Source organism: Hoplias malabaricus, chromosome 15 (genome assembly GCF_029633855.1).
Source record: "Hoplias malabaricus isolate fHopMal1 chromosome 15, fHopMal1.hap1, whole genome shotgun sequence".
In the NCBI taxonomy this organism is placed as follows: domain Eukaryota; kingdom Metazoa; phylum Chordata; class Actinopteri; order Characiformes; family Erythrinidae; genus Hoplias; species Hoplias malabaricus.
Genome location: NC_089814.1, coordinates 34,141,147 through 34,162,686, shown reverse-complemented (window position 1 = coordinate 34,162,686; position 21,540 = coordinate 34,141,147). Strand labels below are relative to the sequence as shown.

Genomic DNA, 21,540 nt, shown 5'->3' with positions numbered 1-21,540 from the left:
AAACTGACATAATATTCGCCTGAGGCTAGAAATGATGGCACAATCCACTAGGGTTCATTTTAAAATCAGCCTAACAAGATCAACACTGACAAATTCTGCTCTCACTGCTCTATTCATACTAGAGCTGGACGATACGGACAAAATTGATATCACAATATATTTCTTAATTTCGGTCGATACGATATAATTCCGATATTTCTTTAACAATAAAAAAAATGACAACGGCACCCTGTAATGTCCGCCAGTTAGTGACAGATGCTATAAATAATGTATACAGGAGGTCCTCGGGTTATGTCAGTCCTGAGTTACGATGTTTCGTGGTTACGACACATCTCCCATTTACTGTATAAAGCCTTGTTTCGACTTAAGTGGTTTTGCGTCGTAAATGTCGTAACGTGAACTTCGTGTGTGGTGTGTGCGGCGCGGCAGAAGAATACACGGTTACGTGGCTCGGGACCAAGGAGGATAGGTGTTAGGAGGAGGATAAGTGCTTACAGTATGTTATTTACGTACGGTATGTACGTATGTTCCGACTTACACCGAAAATCAGTTTACGACGCGACGTAGGAACGGATCAACGTCGTAAGTCAAGGACCCCCTGTATTGAAATGTTGTAAATTTATTCAACAATCATATCATTGTTATTGAAACATCTTATATTGTGACATACACTGATATTGAATAATTGCCCAGCCCTAGTTTATACATGCAGCAAGTGTTCTTTAAAGGGGACATATTATAATAATAGCCTGAGTCTCTCTAATCAAAGTACTGGACCTGTGTTTACGTGACAGTACAAAGACGAGTTTAAATGGACAAAACAAAACACAGTGAGTGTGGACAACAAAAACGGCTAAAACTCACTGCTGTGCGCTCAGGGTCGGGGTGAACAGTGATCAGCTCGTTATCATTTAAAGGAACAGGCGCTGTTTAAACAGGGGGAGAACGCTGCTGTAGGGTTTGATCCTTGTGGTATTTGGACGAAAGCAGGTCGCAGATATTTAAGACACAGGAATGTGTTCACTATTGGAAAAGGGACGTGTATATGTCTCCCTTAATGACAGAAAATATTCATGATGTGCTGAAAAATATAGCACAGTTCATCATGACTTTTATGTCTCCTCTAGAATTAGAAGTGAGCAGGGCTTACATTCTCATTAGTGCACGAACCGAATGTAAGACAGCAGTGTTGAGAGTGTGAGGAGGGCAGAGAGGATGCATATGCAAGAAATTATAACATTAAGAGAGGGTGGGTGGGTGTGCGTGCGCGCGCGCGCGCGCATGTGGTGTGAAGACGGAGCCATTCCTCAGCTCCAAAAGAAACTCTCTGGAAACCATCCATGCCTTGTTGTTCTGAGGGAGTTTCCTGGACTCGGCAGCGCTGTCGAGACACTTTCTCCTCGCTCACGTCAGAGTTTCCACACACACTCACATACACAACTGTCTCAAACACACACCACTGCTCTCACATAGGTCAATTTCTCTGCACTTCTGAGGACTTTCACTGACTGCTTTATTCCTGTAGACTTTATATATATATAAAACAGCTGACTTAATTTTGGGTGAAAACAACACATTTCTTCCTCACAGAGGAAGCATGACAAGTACACACACACACACAAACACACACACACACACACTTACAATTGCACCATTAAGAAGCGGCTACTGCAGGGCGTCAATGAGCGAAACAAGACGGAGGAAAGAGGAATACAAAAGACTGTGTGTGAGAGAAGCTCAAAGTGTGAGAAAGGGCACGAGGCGGGGAGAGAGCGAGCGAGAGAGAGAGAGAGAGAGAGAGAGAGAGAGAGTGGGGAGTAAAGAAAGGAAGAAACAGAATGAGTGACGAGGACAGAGAGAGAGCGAAAGGGGGAGTAAAGAAAGTATGAAAGACAGAATGAGTGATGAGGACACAGAGAGAGAGAGAGAGAGAGAGAGAGAGAGAGAGAGAAAGGGGAAGTAAAGAAAGGAAGAGGGAGCAAGAGAAATGTGGAGAGAGAGAGAGAGAGAGAGATTTCTCCCTTTTCACCAGCACACTATAACCATTCAGCAGAAACTGTAAAATTCGTCTAAATGAGCCTCACTGAAACACTCCTCACCCCCCCCCCTAAGTGTTTCTCCAGACAGTCAAAGCTTAGCTCTCCTCGTACAGTACAGTGAAGTGAGTGTGTGAGTGTGTGTGTGTGTGTGTTGCGGCTGTGAGCTGCCGTGGAGTCTGAGGAATTAACTGCGTTAATGTCTGGCACCTGTTGCGCCACATATGGGCCACAGTCCTTACAGAGTCATCTGGGTCAGAGGTCAGTTCTCTTTATGCACTGATGCCATCGCTCTCAGCGTATAATGCAGCGTATATAAGACACACATAGATACAGACTCCCAGAGGCTTGTGCACATGTACAGTGCTGTGAAAACGTTTCATGCACCTTAGAATATGACGTTTAAAAAGCTGTTTATCTGAGCAGTAACACTTTATTATGCTCAGATTAACCCTAAATTAACAAAACCCCATTATTGAAGTGAATGTGATACTGCGTGTGTGTGAATGTTTAACCCTTTCCACATCTCTTTACAACTGTGTTTACAACACAGTGAATACTTTATTTCTTTATATTTTTTTAGAGAAGATTAATTAACTAACTAAGCTTACTGAGAAGATTAATTATGTTAAATAATAATAATAATAATAATAATCTTAGGTGCCTGTAGGTTTTCCTAAATCCACACAGAGACTTCTCTCTGGGTTCAAACCCAGTGGAAAACTGTGGTCTCAGTGAATGGGGACAGGTGGCATCTCATCTCCTGAGAGAGAGAGAAAGAGAGAGAGAGCACACGAGAGATGAATGACAGGAGACAGTGGAGGAAATGACGTCACTTCCTGTGCCTGGCTGGCGCATTCCAGGGTGGGTGAATCAGTGGATTCCACTCGGACGGTTTAACAAACGCAGAAGCCCTGCACCGCGGCACTCTGCTGCCTAAAACAACAGCTCACAGCAGGAGAAGCATTAGGAAACTCAACTTTAGGCAAAGGGTTGTGGAAAAGAGAGACGGCTCTGTGAAAACACCATTGTTTGAGTTTAAAACAGATCAAATAATACGTTTCTCGTGAGGGCAGTAACAACAAACACAAACATGCCTTTTGCTTCCAGACTCTGGTGGAACTCACTTTACACTTTTGTAATTCATATAAAACTGCTTCTTCTTATTAAACAAAATTAAATAGTGACAAATCATTTCTACACTGGAATTATTACAAGTGACATGCATTGTATCTCCCCTCCACATTGCAACAGCTCCACACCTCCACTAGAGGGCCCATCCCCCAGTTTGAGAACTACTGCCCTAAACCATTCCCCTCTACCTTTCCTCTGGATTTGGATACTCCTTTATAACGTTTCCTATTAGACACTATACTCCTACCATAATCTATCAGAGGAAACAGAGCAGTAGAAATGTGTTTGTGTGTTTGCTAACAGCTAATGGCAGTGGTTTTGCTGTCAGACCGATTTCATAACCCTGGCTCGGATGTAAATGATGAGTTCAATATCACAAGCAAACCTCAAAACAATGAAACTCCCAAGCTTAAATGAGCAGCATACCATTTCATCATCGCTAAAATGTTGAGCAGACTCGCAGTCGTCCCAGGCAACACTGATACTTGTCGAAATCTCGTAAGGTTTATTAAAAGAATGCCTGAGATTCCAAAAGACCATCTGCAACTGTCTCTGTAAATTTCACTGGGATGACTAATATATTTAGACTGAGAGAGAGAGAGAGAGAGAGAGAGAGAGAGAGAGAGAGAGAGAGAGAGAGAGAGAGAGAGAGACACAGACAGAGAGAGAGAGAGAGAGAGAGAGAGAGAGAGAGAGAGAGAGAGTGTAAGGGTAGGTTGCTGTGGTCAGGGTAAATCTTTTTGAGAGACTCCATGTGTTTAGCGGCTGATTTTCCCACAGATCAGCACCAGTTTGAAAGTCCTCAAGTTGATACTTTGTAGACTCCACACAAGGTCTGCATTAATGTGCACAGCTTCCCTAAATGTAAAAACTCCCTGTCTGTACACTGTCGGTGAACAGACAAAACCATCATAATTGACGTTGGCAAATTTGCCAGACAAGGGCAAAACATCTGAAGGGCCCATATTCTCCCCCTCTCCTCCACAGTTCTGTTCTTAATGACAGAGTCTGTGACCTGGTTTGGCGAAAACACCACAAGCTCCACAGCAGCGTTCACCCACTGTGTAAACAGCCCAATTCAGAACGCCCGCTGTCAGCGGCTGTCCCTTTAAATGACAATGAGCCGCTCGCTGTTGACCCCGACCCTCAGCACACAGCAGTGAGGAGCGAAGAGCAGAAGCTCTGGATTTTATCCGTTGTGACTCACTTCTCCGTTCTTGTTTGTACTCATCGTGGGCCCAGTGCTCTGATTGGCCAGACTCACACGAGGAGGCGGTGCAATTCTAAAGTCTATGCACTCCACATCAGAAGCAGAGCCGAATCAGAACTCGTTTCATCACCATATTTTTAGAATTAGGCAGAGTACCGGGTGGTCTTGTTTCACAGTTTGTGGGTTGGTGGGCTCCAGGTCCGCAAACGAAACATGTCTCAAAACATGTTGTCAATGAAATTTAAAGTAAGATCTTATTACAAGACGTGTTTAGAGCATTTCTGTCGACTCATACCTCATGTGTCACTCAATGTAAAATACAACTGTCCAAAAATAACAATGAAATACAAAAGCGATACAAGGTTTTGTTCCATTAGCATCATTGTGTGTGTGATGCATAGAGCAAATGCCAGAAAACCAGGCAGAGGACAAAGGAATGTTTCTGTCTGGTATTTTCTGCAGGTGTCTCACTGAAAAATACATCAATGTCTTTTCCTTAAGGAGCGCAGAAAAAACAATGAAAGTCAAATCTGATTTAAGGTCAAAACCAGTGATTTGCGGCAGCGTCATGTCTGAGGATCAATGCCGTTCGAAGCAGCAGGGGTCTGAATCGATCTGCAATTTCATTTCGAGCACTGGGTATGGTTTAAATTATGTTAAAATGATAAAACCAGTCGGTATTACAGCCCTTTCCCAAATACTCCCTGAGAACTCTGGAGTGGGTTTAAAGCTCACCCGACAAATCAAGGCCTAAATCATTGCATATTTGCTTCCAGCCCGTTCTGGAGCTCTTAAGAAACCATTGCCAGACTTGTTTATGTGTTTTCTGACCCTGAATAAGATAAAGTCATGTACAAAACTGGACAAAATTAAAGACTTTCGGCCATGGTGTAGTTTGCAGAAACTTGGAGTATTCCTTAAAAAATAAATAAATACCAGCAACACACTGCTATTAAATTTTCTTTATCTGATATTAGTTTTTCTCTAGAAAGCGAGCTGTTATTCTGCCATAAAAAGCTCATTTATAAAAACACTCGTCTGAAATATGAATGTTCTCGTGCAGTTTGTGTGTGAAGCACGAGGAAGGCCTCTTCTTGGATGAAGGATGTAGTTCAGCCAGCAGGCACGACTGGGAGCTAAGCAGATAAGACAGGACTGGACTACACACACACACACACACACACACACACACACACACACACACACACACACACACACACACACACACACACACACACACACACACACAGAGAGAGAGAGAGAGCGCTTCCTGCTTTCCCATGCAGCCAAGTAACTCTGGCGGCCTTCCACATGCAGAAATAGTCTATATATTTGTGTGAATCTGTCTGTACATAGCTTTACATCTATGTGTTTTTAAAGGGTATCCTTCATCCATTTTCTTTTATTTAAATTTAAAATGAGGGGACAGTTTGTTCTCTTTTTTTTCCTCTCTCTCTCTCTATTGGAGTAAAATAAAACCAAAACATCTGTGATATCCCTTTTACGATGGTTTTATATATTTAATGTTAAGTAAATGCCTTTGGGGAGCGGCACAGTGGCACAGCAGGTAGTGTCACAGTCACACAGCTCCAGAGGCCTGGAGGTTATGGGTTCGATTCCCACTCCGGGTGACTGTCTGTGAGTGTGGTGTGTTCTCCCCGTGTCTGCGTGGGTTTCCTCCGGGTGACTGTCTGTGAGGAGTGTGGTGTGTTCTCCCTGTGTCTGCATGGGTTTCCTCCGGGTGACTGTCTGTGAGGAGTGTGGTGTGTTCTCTCTGTGTCTGTGTGGGTTTCCTCCGGGTGACTGTCTGTGAGGAGTGTGGTGTGTTCTCTCTGTGTCTGCGTGGGTTTCCTCCGGGTGACTGTCTGTGAGGAGTGTGGTGTGTTCTCCCCGTGTCTGCGTGGGTTTCCTCCGGGTGACTGTCTGTGAGGAGTGTGGTGTGTTCTCTCTGTGTCTGCGTGGGTTTCCTCCTGGTGCTCCGGTTTCCTCCCACCGTACAAAAACACACGTTGGTAGGTGGATTGGGGACTCAAAAGTGTCCGTGAATGTGTGTGTCTGTGTTGCTCCCTCCAGGGTCTATTCCTGCCTTGCGCCCAATTATTCCAGGTGAGCTCTGGACTGAATTAATGAATGAATAAATAAATGCCTTTGTTTTTGTCCCTCCTCCTCAACACAACTGAATAAACCACTGTTCTCCTTTCCCAAAAATCTGAGTATCGAAGTCTGCGGGTTATGTGCCGGGGCGAGTCCTGTCTGTGCTCACCACAAATCAATATCATGATTTTACTTCGATGACGATTAATGAAGGATTGTTGTGTTTTGGTTCATTGGCTCCAATAGCTCACTCCCTAATGCCTTGGTTCTTCTCCATGTTGCTTCCATGTGTCAGATTGGACGGGGCAGAATCATGGAACTACTGCATGGTAGTATGGTTTAAAGGGACTGTACATGAACACGCAGCGGGGAAAATCATAACAGATTTATAAAAATTGATTCATTTTGTATTAATCGCCCAGCCCTAGACTGTATTACTGTATCCCCTTTGCTTTTGTAGGAGCGTATACTCTTCTGGGAGAGTGGGGAACATTGCTGTGAGGATCTGATGGAAGCCACATAAACATTAACAAGCTTAGGAACTGATGTTGGTGAATCAGAATTGAGTTCAGGATCACAAACACCACTCCAACTCATAAAGCTGGAGCTCATGCTGCTCGGTAGCGCCCCACTATTCTCGGTAAAGATATGAAGACATGCAGTAATTATAAGTCTAAAAAGCTGTATGAACTAAGAGACAGATGTGAAAGGAAATTAAAATACACACACACACGCTCTGGTCAGACTGTGGTGCAGAGAGGCTGTAATAGGTGGTCAGCAGTGCGGAAACCTTAACCTCACTGACAGGGCTCTCCAAAGCCACAATCACTTCACTCACTCTGGCGTACTACAGCCTACACACACAAACACACTCCTCCAACGCATCATACAAAACCAGTGAACCTGACCACAGAGCACATCACACACTCCAACACTTCATACCATGGCCTACTACTGACTAATACACTCTCGCACTTCATTATAGACTAAACAGTATTTTTAAACCCTGCGTCCACTCTCTGTGAGACACTCCTCCCTCGTTGGTCCACCTTGTAGATGTAAAGTCAGAGACAGTAGCTCATCTGTCGCTGCACAGTGTGTGTCACTCGTCCTCTAGTCCTTCATCAGTGACACAGGACGCTGTCGGCTAGATATTTTTAGTTGGTGGACTATTCTCAGTCCAGACACTGAGGGGTTTAAAAACTCCAGCGGCACTGCTGTGTCTGATCCACTCGTACCGGCACAACGTATGCAACAGGCGCCCTGCACTCTGTAATTGCAGATCTACTAAGTTTTACTCTACGGTCGGTGAAGGTGTTAAAGTGGACTGCGAGCGCAGAAACAATGAGGTGGCTTTAATGTTAGAGACATTAAATTTAATGAGAGGACATTCCTGGCTACATTCGCCTGGGTTTCCCAAAGAAATGAATGCGTGAGAGTCACACTAACGCAGTCCAGAGTCCCTGCCATCGCGAAGGACGGCACGCCATCCTCCAATCCGTCTTTGATTAAACCCGGTTTGACTCAAGAGTCCCTGCGCCTGAAGCTGTGGTCCCTCTTGTGGTGTTTAGACGGAGGTAATGACAGACCAGAGAGAAAGGCACAAAAGCCCACCCCCCAGGACCCTCGCGCTTTATCTGTTCATCTGAGCGCTGACGGACATGCCGCTGTGAATAAGAAAACTGTCACATCTATCTCTCTCTCACTCCCTTTGTGTCTTCCTCTCCATCAGACTCTCTGCATCACTATATCATACAGACTGAAAGAAAAGTAGAGACAGAGAGAGAGAGGGGGAGAAAATGTGGGACAGACAAAGAAAGAGGACGCATGGCAGAGAAAAAAAAGTATACAGACAGAATGCAAAAGAGCAAGAAGAGAGGGGGGAGAGAGAGGAGAAAGAGGGGGGAGAGAGAAGAGAAAGACAGAAGAGAAAGAGACAGAGAGAAGAGAAAGAGAGAGGAGAGAGAGAGAGAAGAGAGAAGAGAAAGAGAGAGAGAGAAGAGAAAGAGAGAGGAGAGAGAGAGAAGAGAGAAGAGAAAGACAGAAGAGAAAGAGAGAGAGAGAAGAGAAAGAGAAAGACAGAAGAGAAAGAAAGAGAGAGAGAAAGAGAGAGAAAAACAGAAAAGGAATCAATCAAGTGGCTGGTAAACACAATCCTAAACCGCTTTTGTAAAACAAACACTAGTTTGCCAAACAAACAAGTGAAAACACACAACAGGATCTGCAGAATTACTCAAAACTGGAACAAATCCTGCCTTCCTACGTTTTAACCACATGACCATACCACTCTTTCCCATTCAGATACCACTACTAATACCCTGCTGATGTTAAGCACTGACACTCACCTCAGTAGCTGCTCAATTCATATCTCCTCATTGTTTCACATATAATATACACTGAGTCTGAATCAGTGGCATTCCCCCTGAAATAACTCCCCGTCTGACTGCTTTATTACGGATACTGCAGTGTGCATTCACACTACTGACATGTTGCTTCCTTCGGTTAATGAATGACACTGAGACTGTATTTAGAGCCGACGCTGAAGCGAATACAGCGTCACACAACACGAACAGCATGAAACAACCTGGCAAAGGTCTTCAGACACAGCGCAGGTCCAGGTCCAGAACGCTGACCCTGAGCACGACTGAGGGTACGGCTCCCAGTCAGTCTCTGCGCTTCCTGTGCTGTTTTCAGCCTCAGAGCAGGAAGCCTGAGCTCTGCAGGAACTGTGCGCGCACACACACACACACACACACAGACGGCAGTGGAAATGAAGATTGTTTGCAAATGCTCCACTTCCACATTACAGTTGTGGCATAAACGGTCTGTGCCCCTTCTGTCTCCCCAAACACACACACACACACAGGTTTTGCTACACTTGTGAAGACCTCACCTGAAATATTGATTACTATATCTATTGAACTCTACACCTCCGCATCACAGTAACCCCACCCTTAACCTCAGTAAGAAAAAGACAGAAAGAAAGAAGGAATCGAAATTAAGAAAGAAAGAATGAACTTTAAAACTGCATTGACTACTAAAATGTCCTGTCCTCACTATAAAAATAAATGTGAGATAATCCTGTCCTTGCGAGGATATCTGGTCCTCACAAACGTATTAAAACACGCCCACAGGAATGTTCACACTAGGGGCTGCACAAACATTTAAAGAATACATTTAGTAAACTGTCTTTTTACATGTTTCCAAATTACTTCATTTGTTTTTATAAAATGACGTATTTGTGACTTTGACATTTAAAAAGATGAATAAAAGAATATGAATATTTCAGTGCACACATATTTAATATGAAATACAGGAAACATACTGAAATGTTTGGCCCAGAGCCCAAATGCTTCATCTCCGCCTTAAAATGCTCAATTCAACAAACAAAGAGGAACTGTGCGTTAAATGATGCGAAATAATTTTGTCCAAATAAAATCCACAAGTCTGGTCATTTGACCACGGATGCCAAAAACGTTTGTGCATGGCCCGCAGGTTTTACAGCCAACTGATTAATAAAAACGTTAACTTGGCACATCCCTATTACGCTGCAGTGCCGCTCTCATTACAGCGATATGAAGCAGTGATTAGTGGTTACTGTACTGAATTGAATCGGGGCAGAACGGTTAACTACTCATTTCCCCGGCGTACAGTAGCCGCGTGTCCATCAATTACGATCAGATCCGTCTCACAGTCGGCAGCGTACAGTGAGCGTTATTGTGAGTGACAGAGACGTATTGGAGCAGAGGAAGGATGTATGATTTAGAGCAGCTGGTTTCTATCTGAGCTCAGAGATAAACAGAGGCACACTGCGCTTCATTATTGACCAATGGAACCGGAACATCCCTCTCTCAATCATGTGCCTTCAGTTACCCGTGCCATCACTCTCCTACAATCTATTCACACACAGGACACAGGACGGAGACGGGGAAACATGGACACACACACACACACCTGGAAATGACAGACCATTTCTTATGAAGCAGCTACACATGAGCCTAAGCTCACCAAGGATCAAGGGTGGAACTGTATTGTCTGTGATGGTGGCTACATGTGATGTCTTTTAGCGGTGCTTGGGATCCAAAACGAACCTGAGCAGTTTAACGCTCTTCCATCAAATCCTCACAGCTGTGTTCCAGCTTCTGTTGCCATTTTAATTTTAAAAGTTGTAGCCGCACAACGAGGGTCAAACTCCTGATTAAAACCCTTCATTTCTGAAGAAACATCGTAACTGACTTGATCTCATTATTATTCAGCTTTTGTAAACGGCCCCAGCGTTTTTGGAACTCGGGTTTGTGTCATTTCTGTCTTGAGAACGTACGAAAAAAACCAAACACGTGCGCTCAAATGTCACAGAAAATGGCAAGCCGCTTTGCTAGAAGTTTTGTTTTTAGTAAGAGACGTAGTTTGGGATGCTGTGCCCTTTCGAGCAACTCGAAACACACACAGAAAAAGAGAGAGAGAAAAAACACATGACCTCAGCCTGACCGCAGATCATGTGCATTGCGTATACAAAACCACACACACACACACACACACACACAAAAACACAAGTAGAGATACATACATGTAGTGTCCCCAACACACACACACACACACCGCCCCCCTTCCCTTTTCTCTCCGGAGGAGCGTGTGAAAACTTTTGAATGTGTCCTCTCGGGGAACACAGGAAACTCTGAGACAATGAAGACTTCGCACAGGGGCCAAGCAGCCGGTCACCAAACAAGCTCCAAGATAGGAACCAGAACACGGAGCACACACACACACACACACACACACACCTACTTAGTCATGTTTTAACTGTCAGGACTATACCCAATTGAACTGGGTACAGCTGAAGATCCTGGTGGTTACGGCTCCGAGTGTCGTTCTGAACAGATAAAGATTCAAAACCAAGTCTGACTCCATACAGTCGACTGGATAAAAGCTGCACAGTGGGGAACAACATCTGCGGCTGAGTCAACACATCCTGCTGGGATTTCAAGTCAAGGACAAGACTCGTAAACAAAGCAAAAAAAGAGAGAAAAGCTGAGGCTACCAGGCTGGAGCCGCTTACAAGGAAAGAAGCATATACTCGCCTTTTTATTGAGCACCAGATACGGCCCTCCTTTGAAAAGTGTTCAATTATAAATGAGGAAGCTTTAAATGAAGCACTAAATTCTTCGATGGTTCTGATTATTACCAGAAAGTGCATAAACACATTAACGAATGAATGCTATTTTAGGAAAGGCTGGTTATAGGATTGGACTGGACACTTTCTACATCCCCCCTTTAATGTCCAACCCAGTTTGTCCCCTCAAATCCATCCAGTACCATTCATTTATTCGTTCACTCGTTGTTAGGGTCGCGGTGGGTCCGGAGCCTACCCGGAATCACTGGGCGCAAGGCAGGAACACACCCTGGAGTCCAGTCCAAGGACTAATGTTTTTACCCAAATTATTCCTTTAAATCACCCACCCACAATGCCGAAGGGTGCACAGAAACATAAAATGTTAAGCTTAGGAACTTAACATTTACTGAACATACTACACAAAGGCTAATTGCTGCATCTGAGAGCAGTTTCAGGAATTTAAAGCCAGCTGCAGAATCTAATTACTCTGAGGCCTGGGCCTCCTCGGTGAGCTGCGTGCTAGGGCCCATGGTGCGTTTCTTCCACTCTGTGCGTGTGTGTGTGTGTGTGGAATGTGTCAAGAGTGTGAGGGTGCGGGCAGGCGGTCTGCTGTCCTCCAGCACGCGTGGGAGGATATTAATAGCACAAGAAAACGTCCCGGTTTCACAGGCCTTCCAAATTTCAGACCTCCTGATCCCTCCCTCTCGCCCATTCTCCGTTTTAGACGACTGGCGTCTGACTGCTGCCCATCGAGATAAGCCCAACTGTCACAAGAGGAGTGCAGTGGAGAATAAAGAGAGAGAGAGAGAGAGAGAAATAATAAAAAAGAGACTAAATGAAAGCGTCTGCGGCAGAGAGACAGAGAGAAACTCAGACCCAGATGATTTACAGTGCGCTTCCTGTGCAAAACCACATTTGCGGCACACAATGTGTAAGTGGGTAGGGAAGGAAAAAAGGAAAGAGTGAGAGAGAGAGACAGACAGAGAGAGAGAGAGAGAAATAACCCATACTACAGTGCTGACAGAAAGAGCTTGTTGATAGAATGATTGTGTCCAATCTTCCTTCAGCTCCTGGCCTGAGATCAGACAGAGACTTTATACTAATACCCTTTAACATCAGTCAGTGACAAGGAAATATACAGGAACTATTTTACCATTAGCTACTGGGTCCAGACATCTAAAGACTATACGTTAATACCTTTAGCATTGGCTTCTGGCCTGCAATTAGACATCAGCTGCTTCTCCATCCACCTACGGTTTGTGAATTATAAAAATACGAATAAAAAACAGAACGGAAAAGGCGTAAAAATTCATGAAAGTGTGATGGAAAAGTGTTTAATGAATAGTTGATAACGTTTCGGCTGGTTTGTACGTACTGCACGTGGCCCAGTGCCGGACCCTGTGACCTCAGGCTTTTACCGCACCCACCCCCTCCGTTGTTTTCTTATTTTAGGGCACGTGTAGACAATTGTAGGCCACACTTTCAAAATATTAATAAAAGTGTCACTGATGACACATCAAATAAACGTCACACCAAACTTTTTAAAAAGCGGTAAAACTGATTCTGATTAAAACAAAAACACACTCAGTGGGGGATAGAAACGTGAATCTTTTCGCAGTCAATATTTATTTATTGCGCATCACTTTGGTCAATTTTTTGGACGGAAACCCAGACATTAGTTACTCAACGTTTGCAGCAACCGTCTATTTCCAAGAGGCCTGACACCTTCAACCTTTCCCACATTGGGCAGGTAATGTCACGTCTTCATTTCAAATTACATTACTTTGTTTATTTTTATTTGTATTTTTTTCCAGTTTCAACACTTGCTTTGAGGACTGGAGATGGCTTGCACCATGTGGCTTATTAAAGCTGGTTTAGATGTAAACTGCGCCAAAATTAAACAAACTCACTTAACGGAAGAACATCTAATTTGCTGAAGCTGAAGTGAGACTCTTGCTGAGGTTTTCTGGAAAGAATTGGGATCTTCATTAGGGGAAGACAAAAAACATGTTAGTCTGATGAGATCACACACCGGGAGAGACCGGGGAGAGGTGGAAAGAAAAAGGGTCATTGTGCTGGAAACCTTGACTTTTAGGGAACAGCCACCAGCTGAATTTCTAGCCAGAAGAGAAAAGAAAAAGAAAAAACTTGGCCTCTCCAAACGTCGGAGTGTTTTTGAGTGTCTCCATAGAGGCGCGAGGGGGTAAATATTCCCAGGATGAGTCAGTGATCAAAGTGCTCCCATGTCAGCTTCTTCAGCGGGGTTAATGAAACGGCACCATACAAAAGACTCGCGTTTTCAATGGCATTCAGAAAGGCTTTACAGAAACAACCCGCTGGACCCGCTCTGCGTACTAATCAGACCCACGCCACCCGAAGAAAAACACTAACTCGTCCCATTTCAGTCCTCTCTGCTCCACACTCCTTCAGCACTTTAACACCTTGGCAACACGAACACAAACAACTTGCTCAAGACATTTGTTAAACTGGCAGAGCAGCTCAAACCCTGTCTCGTCACATCTCTCACTGGCGTCTGATCTAAGAGCTCTGTGCTGCGTAGCCTCGCCATCAGTTACTCATTTAGATCACACGCTTAAGGACACGGGTGCTACATACCTTTCACATTAGCCACTGACAGTGGACTCAGAAGCCAAAGACTTTATCCTAATACCTTTAACAGTAACGGCAGGCCTGGAATTAGTATCTACTCTTTCCATAGAAACACTGGTCTGAGATCAGACCAACTACGACTTCAGTATTTGCCACTGATTCCAGACCAGATTCCCAATACATTTGCATCTACTTTTCTCAGTAGACACTGATTTGGAATCAGAATATTAAGCCATGCATTAAAGCTGTAAAATACATTTTCTTAACCCTTCAGATGCCTCAAAGTGCTTTGTGACATCATCATTTGTAATAAACAAACAAACAAAAACAAAAAACTACTCTCTCATTATATATATATATGAACCCAATTAAACAATCCTTCCACACGCCATTTACCACTGACTCCAGATCAGACAGCCTTGACCTTTGTGCTACATACCATTCCCATCTCTCACACAAGGTGGAATCTCAGGGCTGAATAGAGGGAATGTGCTCCACAACACACAAATCTCATTGGAACGAGGTTGAGTAGTCGTTAATATATGGAGATAACAGAACCCATACTGGCTGGATTAGTCCAATTAACCCCTGATTTTGGCCGTGGAAATGTACAATCAATGAAAAGATTTGTTCAAAGAGAAAACGGTGTGAGGAAGAGCGACCCACAATGAGGCAAACATATCTGATGTGAACTCTGGTCTCAGGCCATAAAAACCCCACTGCCCTGATGAACCCTTTGAGGTTAGGTATTGGTTACACTTGGACTAATATTTGACAAACAGATTTAAACATTAAACAGATATCTCCTGACACTCAGATATTAACACCATCTCAATGAAGCTTGAAGAAGCCAGTTTAGCTTTGATGAAGTCTGTTAACAACAGATATTAACTCTGAGAAGGTAAAACATCTACTTATGGGGCAATAATCTGATTCTAACGTGTCCTAAACTATATATTACCACCTTAAAAAAAACAAAAAGCATATAATTTTCCTTTATAAATTAATTTATTTGAATGAAAATGTAAAATTAAGGGCCTTTCATTTATGAGCAATATCAGTAAAAGCCGAATTAACACATGTTTACGTGTCAATGTCATGTTTTCACAAGCAGCGCCAACATTTTTTCTTCTAAATATCAATTTAAGGTGTGTCTACACGATTAAAACCTGACACACCTGTAACTCATGACTCGTCTTGAACACGCACCCTCCTCACTCCAGCTTTACAGCGGAGGAATGTTACCTGCCCAATCCAGAGCGCACCTCAACAACAGGAAATGAGTGGGAGTGAAGAGAAAGGCTTTATATTTTTGGGCTTTGAAGAAATGGAGGAAATGATTAATCACAAAGGAATGTTTTTTTCAGATTCTCTCCCTCTCTGTCCGATAAAAACAGGCATATCTTACATACAGTATCCCAACACCTGAACAACAGGTGCACTGTCTATAGATGTAATACTCTCTCTCTCTCTCTCTCTCTCTCTCTCTCTCTCTCTCTCTCTCTCTCTCTCTCTCTCTCTCTCTCTCTCTCTCTCTCTCTCTCTCTCTCTCTCTCTCTCTCTCTCTCTCTCTCTCTCTCTCTCTCTCTCTCTCTCTCTCTCTCTCTCTCCACCCCCCCCCCCCTCATAGTCGACACCATATAAAGCTGTGTGAAGGGTGTGGTCCCTTTTCTTTATGACAAACATCGACAGGCAATCCCTCCTCCACCAGATGCTTTGAACAGGACAAAAGCCCGAATGTTAAGGGTCCAGCTCTAGAGTTACAGCCATTTCAAAGCTGAGCTCTTCTCACTGCGCCTATGACCACAAAACGTTTCCGAATGGAAAACCTTGTTCGGAGCGGCAATATATCATCGCACTGATAATATCAGCTGATATTACATATCGCCTCTGTGCAATGAAGAACTTTTATCTCCAAATTAGCAACTTGCTACTTCAAAGTAGAAAGACTGTATTCTATTGGTCCATTCATCAGCGACAGCGGCGGTGTTCGAATGATGTAATAAACAAAAATAAAAAGAGATTCGTGGTTTTCATTGGACAGAGATAATGCAACACACAACATCACGGTCAAACAAACCTCTTGGCTTTGTCCATATTAATATTTTAAAACTGAGTTGTGGGTTCGAGTCCCGCTCCGGGTGACTGTCTGTGAGGAGTGTGGCTTGTTCTCCCTGTGTCTGCGTGGGTTTCCTCCGGGTGACTGTCTGTGAGGAGTGTGGTGTGTTCTCCCTGTGTCTGCGTGGGTTTCCTCCGGGTGACTGTCTGTGAGGAGTGTGGTGTGTTCTCCCTGTGTCTGCGTGGGTTTCCTCCGGGTGACTGTCTGTGAGGAGTGTGGTGTGTTCTCCCTGTGTCTGCGTGGGTTTCCTCCGGGTGACTGTCTGTGAGGAGTGTGGTGTGTTCTCCCTGTGTCTGCGTGGGTTTCCTCCGGGTGACTGTCTGTGAGGAGTGTGGTGTGTTCTCCCTGTGTCCGCGTGGGTTTCCTCCGGGTGCTCCGGTTTCCTCCCACAGTCCAAAAACACACGTTGGTAGGTGGATAGGCGACTCAAATGTCCATAGGTGTGTGTGTGTGAGTGTGTGTGTTGCCCTGTAAAGGACTAGCGCCCCCTCCAGGGTGTATTCCCGCCTTGTGCCAAATGATCCCAGGTAGGCTCTGGACCCACTGCGACCCTGAACTGGATAAGGGTTACAGATAATGAATAAATGAATGAATGAGTGCAATGAACTGACGGCAGCACCCTTTAATGAATATCAGTGTTGAAAATGTGTTTAAAAAAAAAATCAGCATTTTTGAATCATAATGATATATATATATATATATATATATATATAGGGATGGCAGTATCCACATTTTTCATACCGACATGCGGTCTCAAAATTTTAAATTTTATCGCAGTATACGGTATTACCGTGGGGAGGGGTAAGATGCCTGTGCACAGGACACTACTAATGTGTTTAATTCCCACCGGTGGAGAAAATGAGGGGGTAAATATTATCTAGTAAGATAAGGGCTTCTAAAGGCGGAGCATGGGTGAGGCATCCCCTCTCTGTAAACACTCCTAATGGCCGAAAATGACTTTGTAATCCACAGTGGGTCACGTACAAGGCACTATCGTTATGAACTATGATACGGCAGCAAACTCGCTCTTTAATCCCCACACACACACACAAACACCTGGCCACTCTGATAATGAATGTTTCACTAGATTGCATCATGCATATGAACTCCCTCCTTTCCCACACTCTGGGCTAAACACTTGCACGGTAGGAATAAGGGCTGAACGTTTGTTAACGAGTGGGGGGCTGGCAAGGTGGGATTTCTTGTGGAATCCTAAGCAGCGAAACGCCTGCTCTGTTTGGATTCGAGAGATAGAGAACACACTTCCTGTCCATGCCCACACCCTGGAGAGAGTCTGCGATAACATCGACCGAGAGCTGAGAACCAAACTGAGGAGAGGAGAAAAAAAATTAAAAAGAGACAGAGAGAAAGAACAGCTGTGTGTGGAGAGAGAGAGAGAGAGAGAGAGAGAGAGAGAGAGAGAGAGAGAGAGAGAGAGAGAGAGAGAGAGAGAGAAGAATGTGATAGGGGTGAGAAAGAGACAAATACAAGGAATTAGACACAAACACAAGGGAGTACAGTAGAGAGCGGAAAAAAAGAGACAACCAAAGTAGTGGGTTAGAATGAGGGGGAAAAAAAAGAAAGTGTGTGAGAGAGGGAGAGAGAGACAGACAGACTCTTTCTGCCAATTCCACTGTGCCTGTGTGAAGAGGGGAGAAAGAGAGAGGGGAAACAAGCGACAGAACGCTGAGAAAGAGTGGAACATGTGAGCTTTTGAAGACTTTGTTCTTGATTGCATGAACAGGGAGAGTGTGTGTGGGTGGGAATTGTGTACAGAGCTCTGATTCCTGTCACTAACATCTGCGCTGACAGGAAGTTTACAATAGGAGCGGCACAGTGCTGCAGCCCCCCCCCCTCCTCCTCCTCCTCCCCCCGCTCTATCCCCCTCTTCCCTTGCTCCCTCCTTTCCCATCCGCTCGGGAATGTGTGAGCGATGCTGCCTGGCCGGGATGGGCCTTCCATCACAGCGAGCGGCCGACGCGAAGCCTAGCACAGTTTACACGTAGCATAAACACCCGCGTGGCAAACAATCCCAGCTATTCCATTTCAATAAACAACGTGGGATGAGCGGCGGTGCGCAAATTGGGCCGTGTCTGAAACTTTAAACTTAGCGAAAAATCGTCTAACCAACACTGGAGCCACATCAGAGGAAGGAAAACTCAATTAAAGTGACCATTAGCCTGAAAAAACACAGTCAGATAAGGAACAGTTTGACAAAAACCTGCATTCAGCCTATTTCTCATTACCTTAAATGCAGGGATCGCCTTACATTTCTGTATAACTCAATTAGAGAGTCGTAAACCAAGTCGATCTGTGTGGTATGATGTGAAACGCTTCGTTGTAGAGAAACGCATCCACTCAGGTTTAGTTGCGTCTTCTGTTTTTAATCAGAAATATAAAATAGATTAAGTCTTTATTATATTTGGGTGGTCTTTGGGGACTATTTTGCCATGTGTATGTTTCTCAGAACCCTCTTAATAACTTTGTTTACAACTATAAAACATATGCATGTCAAAAACTGAAAAATCAGTCCCTTTCAAGTCATCGGAGACAGATGTTGTTACACAGCGTCACACAGCTTTCCAAAAAAACAAGCCGACAAAAGTACAGCAAACTGCAGCAGACACCATCCTGAAGACTGAACTGTTTCAAAGTCTGTCCTGACTTTTCACCCAGCTATTCCTTTAAGGTGGCATGTGCGGAAAGCAGATGATGACAGCTCCGGCCAGAGGGAGCTCTTTTTTTTTTTTTTTTTTTTTTTGAAGGTGCACGGCAGGATACTGTGTGTTTTTTTATTTATGGCGGCGGCTTTTGGCAGAGCGTGGCTGGAAAAACCAACAGTGGAGCTGTGAATGGCTCTTTCAGCCATGAATAAAGCTCACACTGGCATCCTTTCTCCTTACGAAGAAAAAAAAAAGGTTTTTAAATAAAAAGAAAAAAAAAAAACTGAAAAACACAACACCCCCTTCTTTCCACCTGAGGTGTGTGAAAAGAGCAGGCTTTAATAGAAAAAGACCACAGCGCTGTGTGGTCATCAAAACTGTCCTAGAAATAGGTGTGAATATATATATATATACACATACACACACACACACACACACACACACCAAACAAATCACCACGGCTGAAAATAAATCCAACACATCAGTGGAAAAATCTGAAAAAGGGACCGACCGATTCAAGTCAGGGCCGAACAATACAAGACACTAGCTGTATTACTATTTTAAAAAAACTTTTTTTATAAACGTATTAATAACTTTGAAGAAGTCTGAGCCAAAAGGGCAGCTCAGTAATATCTACTTAACAATATGTAGAATAACATTGAGTGAACTGGTGAATATATCTGCAAACCAACCCTGATAAACACAGGCGAGCGATAACTCAAAAATAAAATAAACAATATGCTTAACTGTGGATAGAGTTCAGGCTCAAAAACACCAACCACCCGCAGGTTTCCATAGAAACCGGCAAAACCGTAGCATAGTGCAGCACGGCGTGTAAATATTGTGATATTTAAATATATTTTCTAAATCACCCACCTCTAAAATGTAGGCTAAACGTTTCAAAATGTATTAATGAGTTTTAAGGACAAATACGTGGCTCTATCTCATCAACCATATTCAATAACAAATAAAGACAGATTTTATAAATCAAAGGCAAAGAATCAGATAATTGTGTTTAACGCTGGCTGCACAATTCCCAATGTAGTCTAACATTTACAGCACTCCTGAGGTGGGAAGACGTATGCAGAAGCAGCGAGCAACATAATATCGTATCATATGATAATTGTTTGGTATTGCAACTAAAGTATGCTCTTCTGGGTGCGTTGTGAACATAGTCCTGCCTTTAAGAACACATCTAAGCCGTGTTTAATGGGATTGAGAGTAGCACAAGGTTTCACTGCATTGTGTTTAAGTGTCAGAATACTGTGAATATCTTTGGGTGTTGTGATACCATATCACTGCCACAGTGCACTGCAGAAGAAGGCGAAAGGTAGTAGAGGTTCAGGCTTTAGAAGTGTACTCAGGCAAGTAATCTGTCAAAAGTCACCCAGCTGTGATTTCACCCGCTCACATTTCCCTCAGACGGCATTCCCAGGCCTTAGACTGGGCTGAGAAATGGATACAAAGTCAGGATTTTAGCCATTTGACTGTTTGAGAGCCTCCAATCCACCTCACACTGAGCCTCTGTTATTAAGTTTTTTTTTAATTTGTGAAAATAATAAAGGAAAGGCGCTTTAAGACCTTTCTTCCGAGGAGATAATGTGTAGCCACCAGTTTTTACAAAGTTAATTGAGTACTGGGGGAGAAAGTAAATACATGAAACAGTTTAATTCAGTTTAATTCAATAAAGTGAAGGTGAGGGAAATTAAAGCCCTGTCATTTTTCCACAGGAGTCCAGGGAAAAGAGTAAAAAAAGCTGAGACTGAAATAAAACACGGGCAGCGTCGAAGAAAGTGTTAAGAAGTGAATATTCAAGAAAACAATTCTTAAAAATATAGCTTTATAGAGGCCGAAAGAAGAGTTAAAAGCGTTAAAATGAGGTAAAGCTCTAACCCTAAGCCTCAGACAGTTTACCTCAGACACACACTGTCAAAACACAGCTGAACTGAGCAAAAGGAATGAAAATGTTGGTAACTTTGTTGCTCCTCTCTCTCTCCTTGTCGCTCTCTATGTGGAGGAGCTCTTAAAAGGTCGGTTAAAATGTTTGAAATGTGTCTATAGTGTTTTTACCGTCAGCCTCATGATGATGAAGGACCGTCTTCAGCGGCACGGGCGCGCGCGCGGACTGTTTTTTCCCCCAAAGACTTTTCCAAAACTTTAAAGCTGTTTCAGCGCCAACAGACACGCGGAATGAGCACCGTTTCTCTCAGAAACACATCCACAGCTGCTTGGGGACGTCTTGGCTATCCCGTCTTCCTCATTTCAGCGACTCCAGAGAGTTTTAAAATGACTAAAAACCGTAAGAAACTTGAACTGGTCCCTTCGTCAACTCGCCGACACTCACAGTAACAACTTCAAGCTCGAGCTCAACTTTTTTTTTTGGCGGAGGAGGAGGGGGGAGGGGGCGTGGCTTCAGACAATTGCGTCATTTGACGTCAAAGGCAATCTGTGCAGTGATAGTGCTGTGATTTTACACGGGAGTCCTTTGACCATTAGAAACTGTATACACTACACTCCGATCGCCCAAAACATTAATACCACAAGCCAATTGTTGTGCAAGAACT

General features: G+C 43.8%; 1 protein-coding gene across 1 annotated transcript in view; it reads right to left on the bottom strand.

Moving 5' to 3' along the window:
- The window catches only part of tnfrsfa (tumor necrosis factor receptor superfamily, member a), a 35,893-nt gene extending 14,582 nt beyond the window's left edge, over positions 1-21,311 (bottom strand). The window contains exon 1 of the mRNA XM_066646133.1: positions 21,047-21,311. Within this exon, the coding sequence (XP_066502230.1) occupies positions 21,047-21,058 (12 nt within the window). The 5' untranslated portion in view covers positions 21,059-21,311. The remainder of the gene's footprint in view (positions 1-21,046) is intronic.
- Between the last annotated feature and the right edge of the window lie 229 nt (positions 21,312-21,540).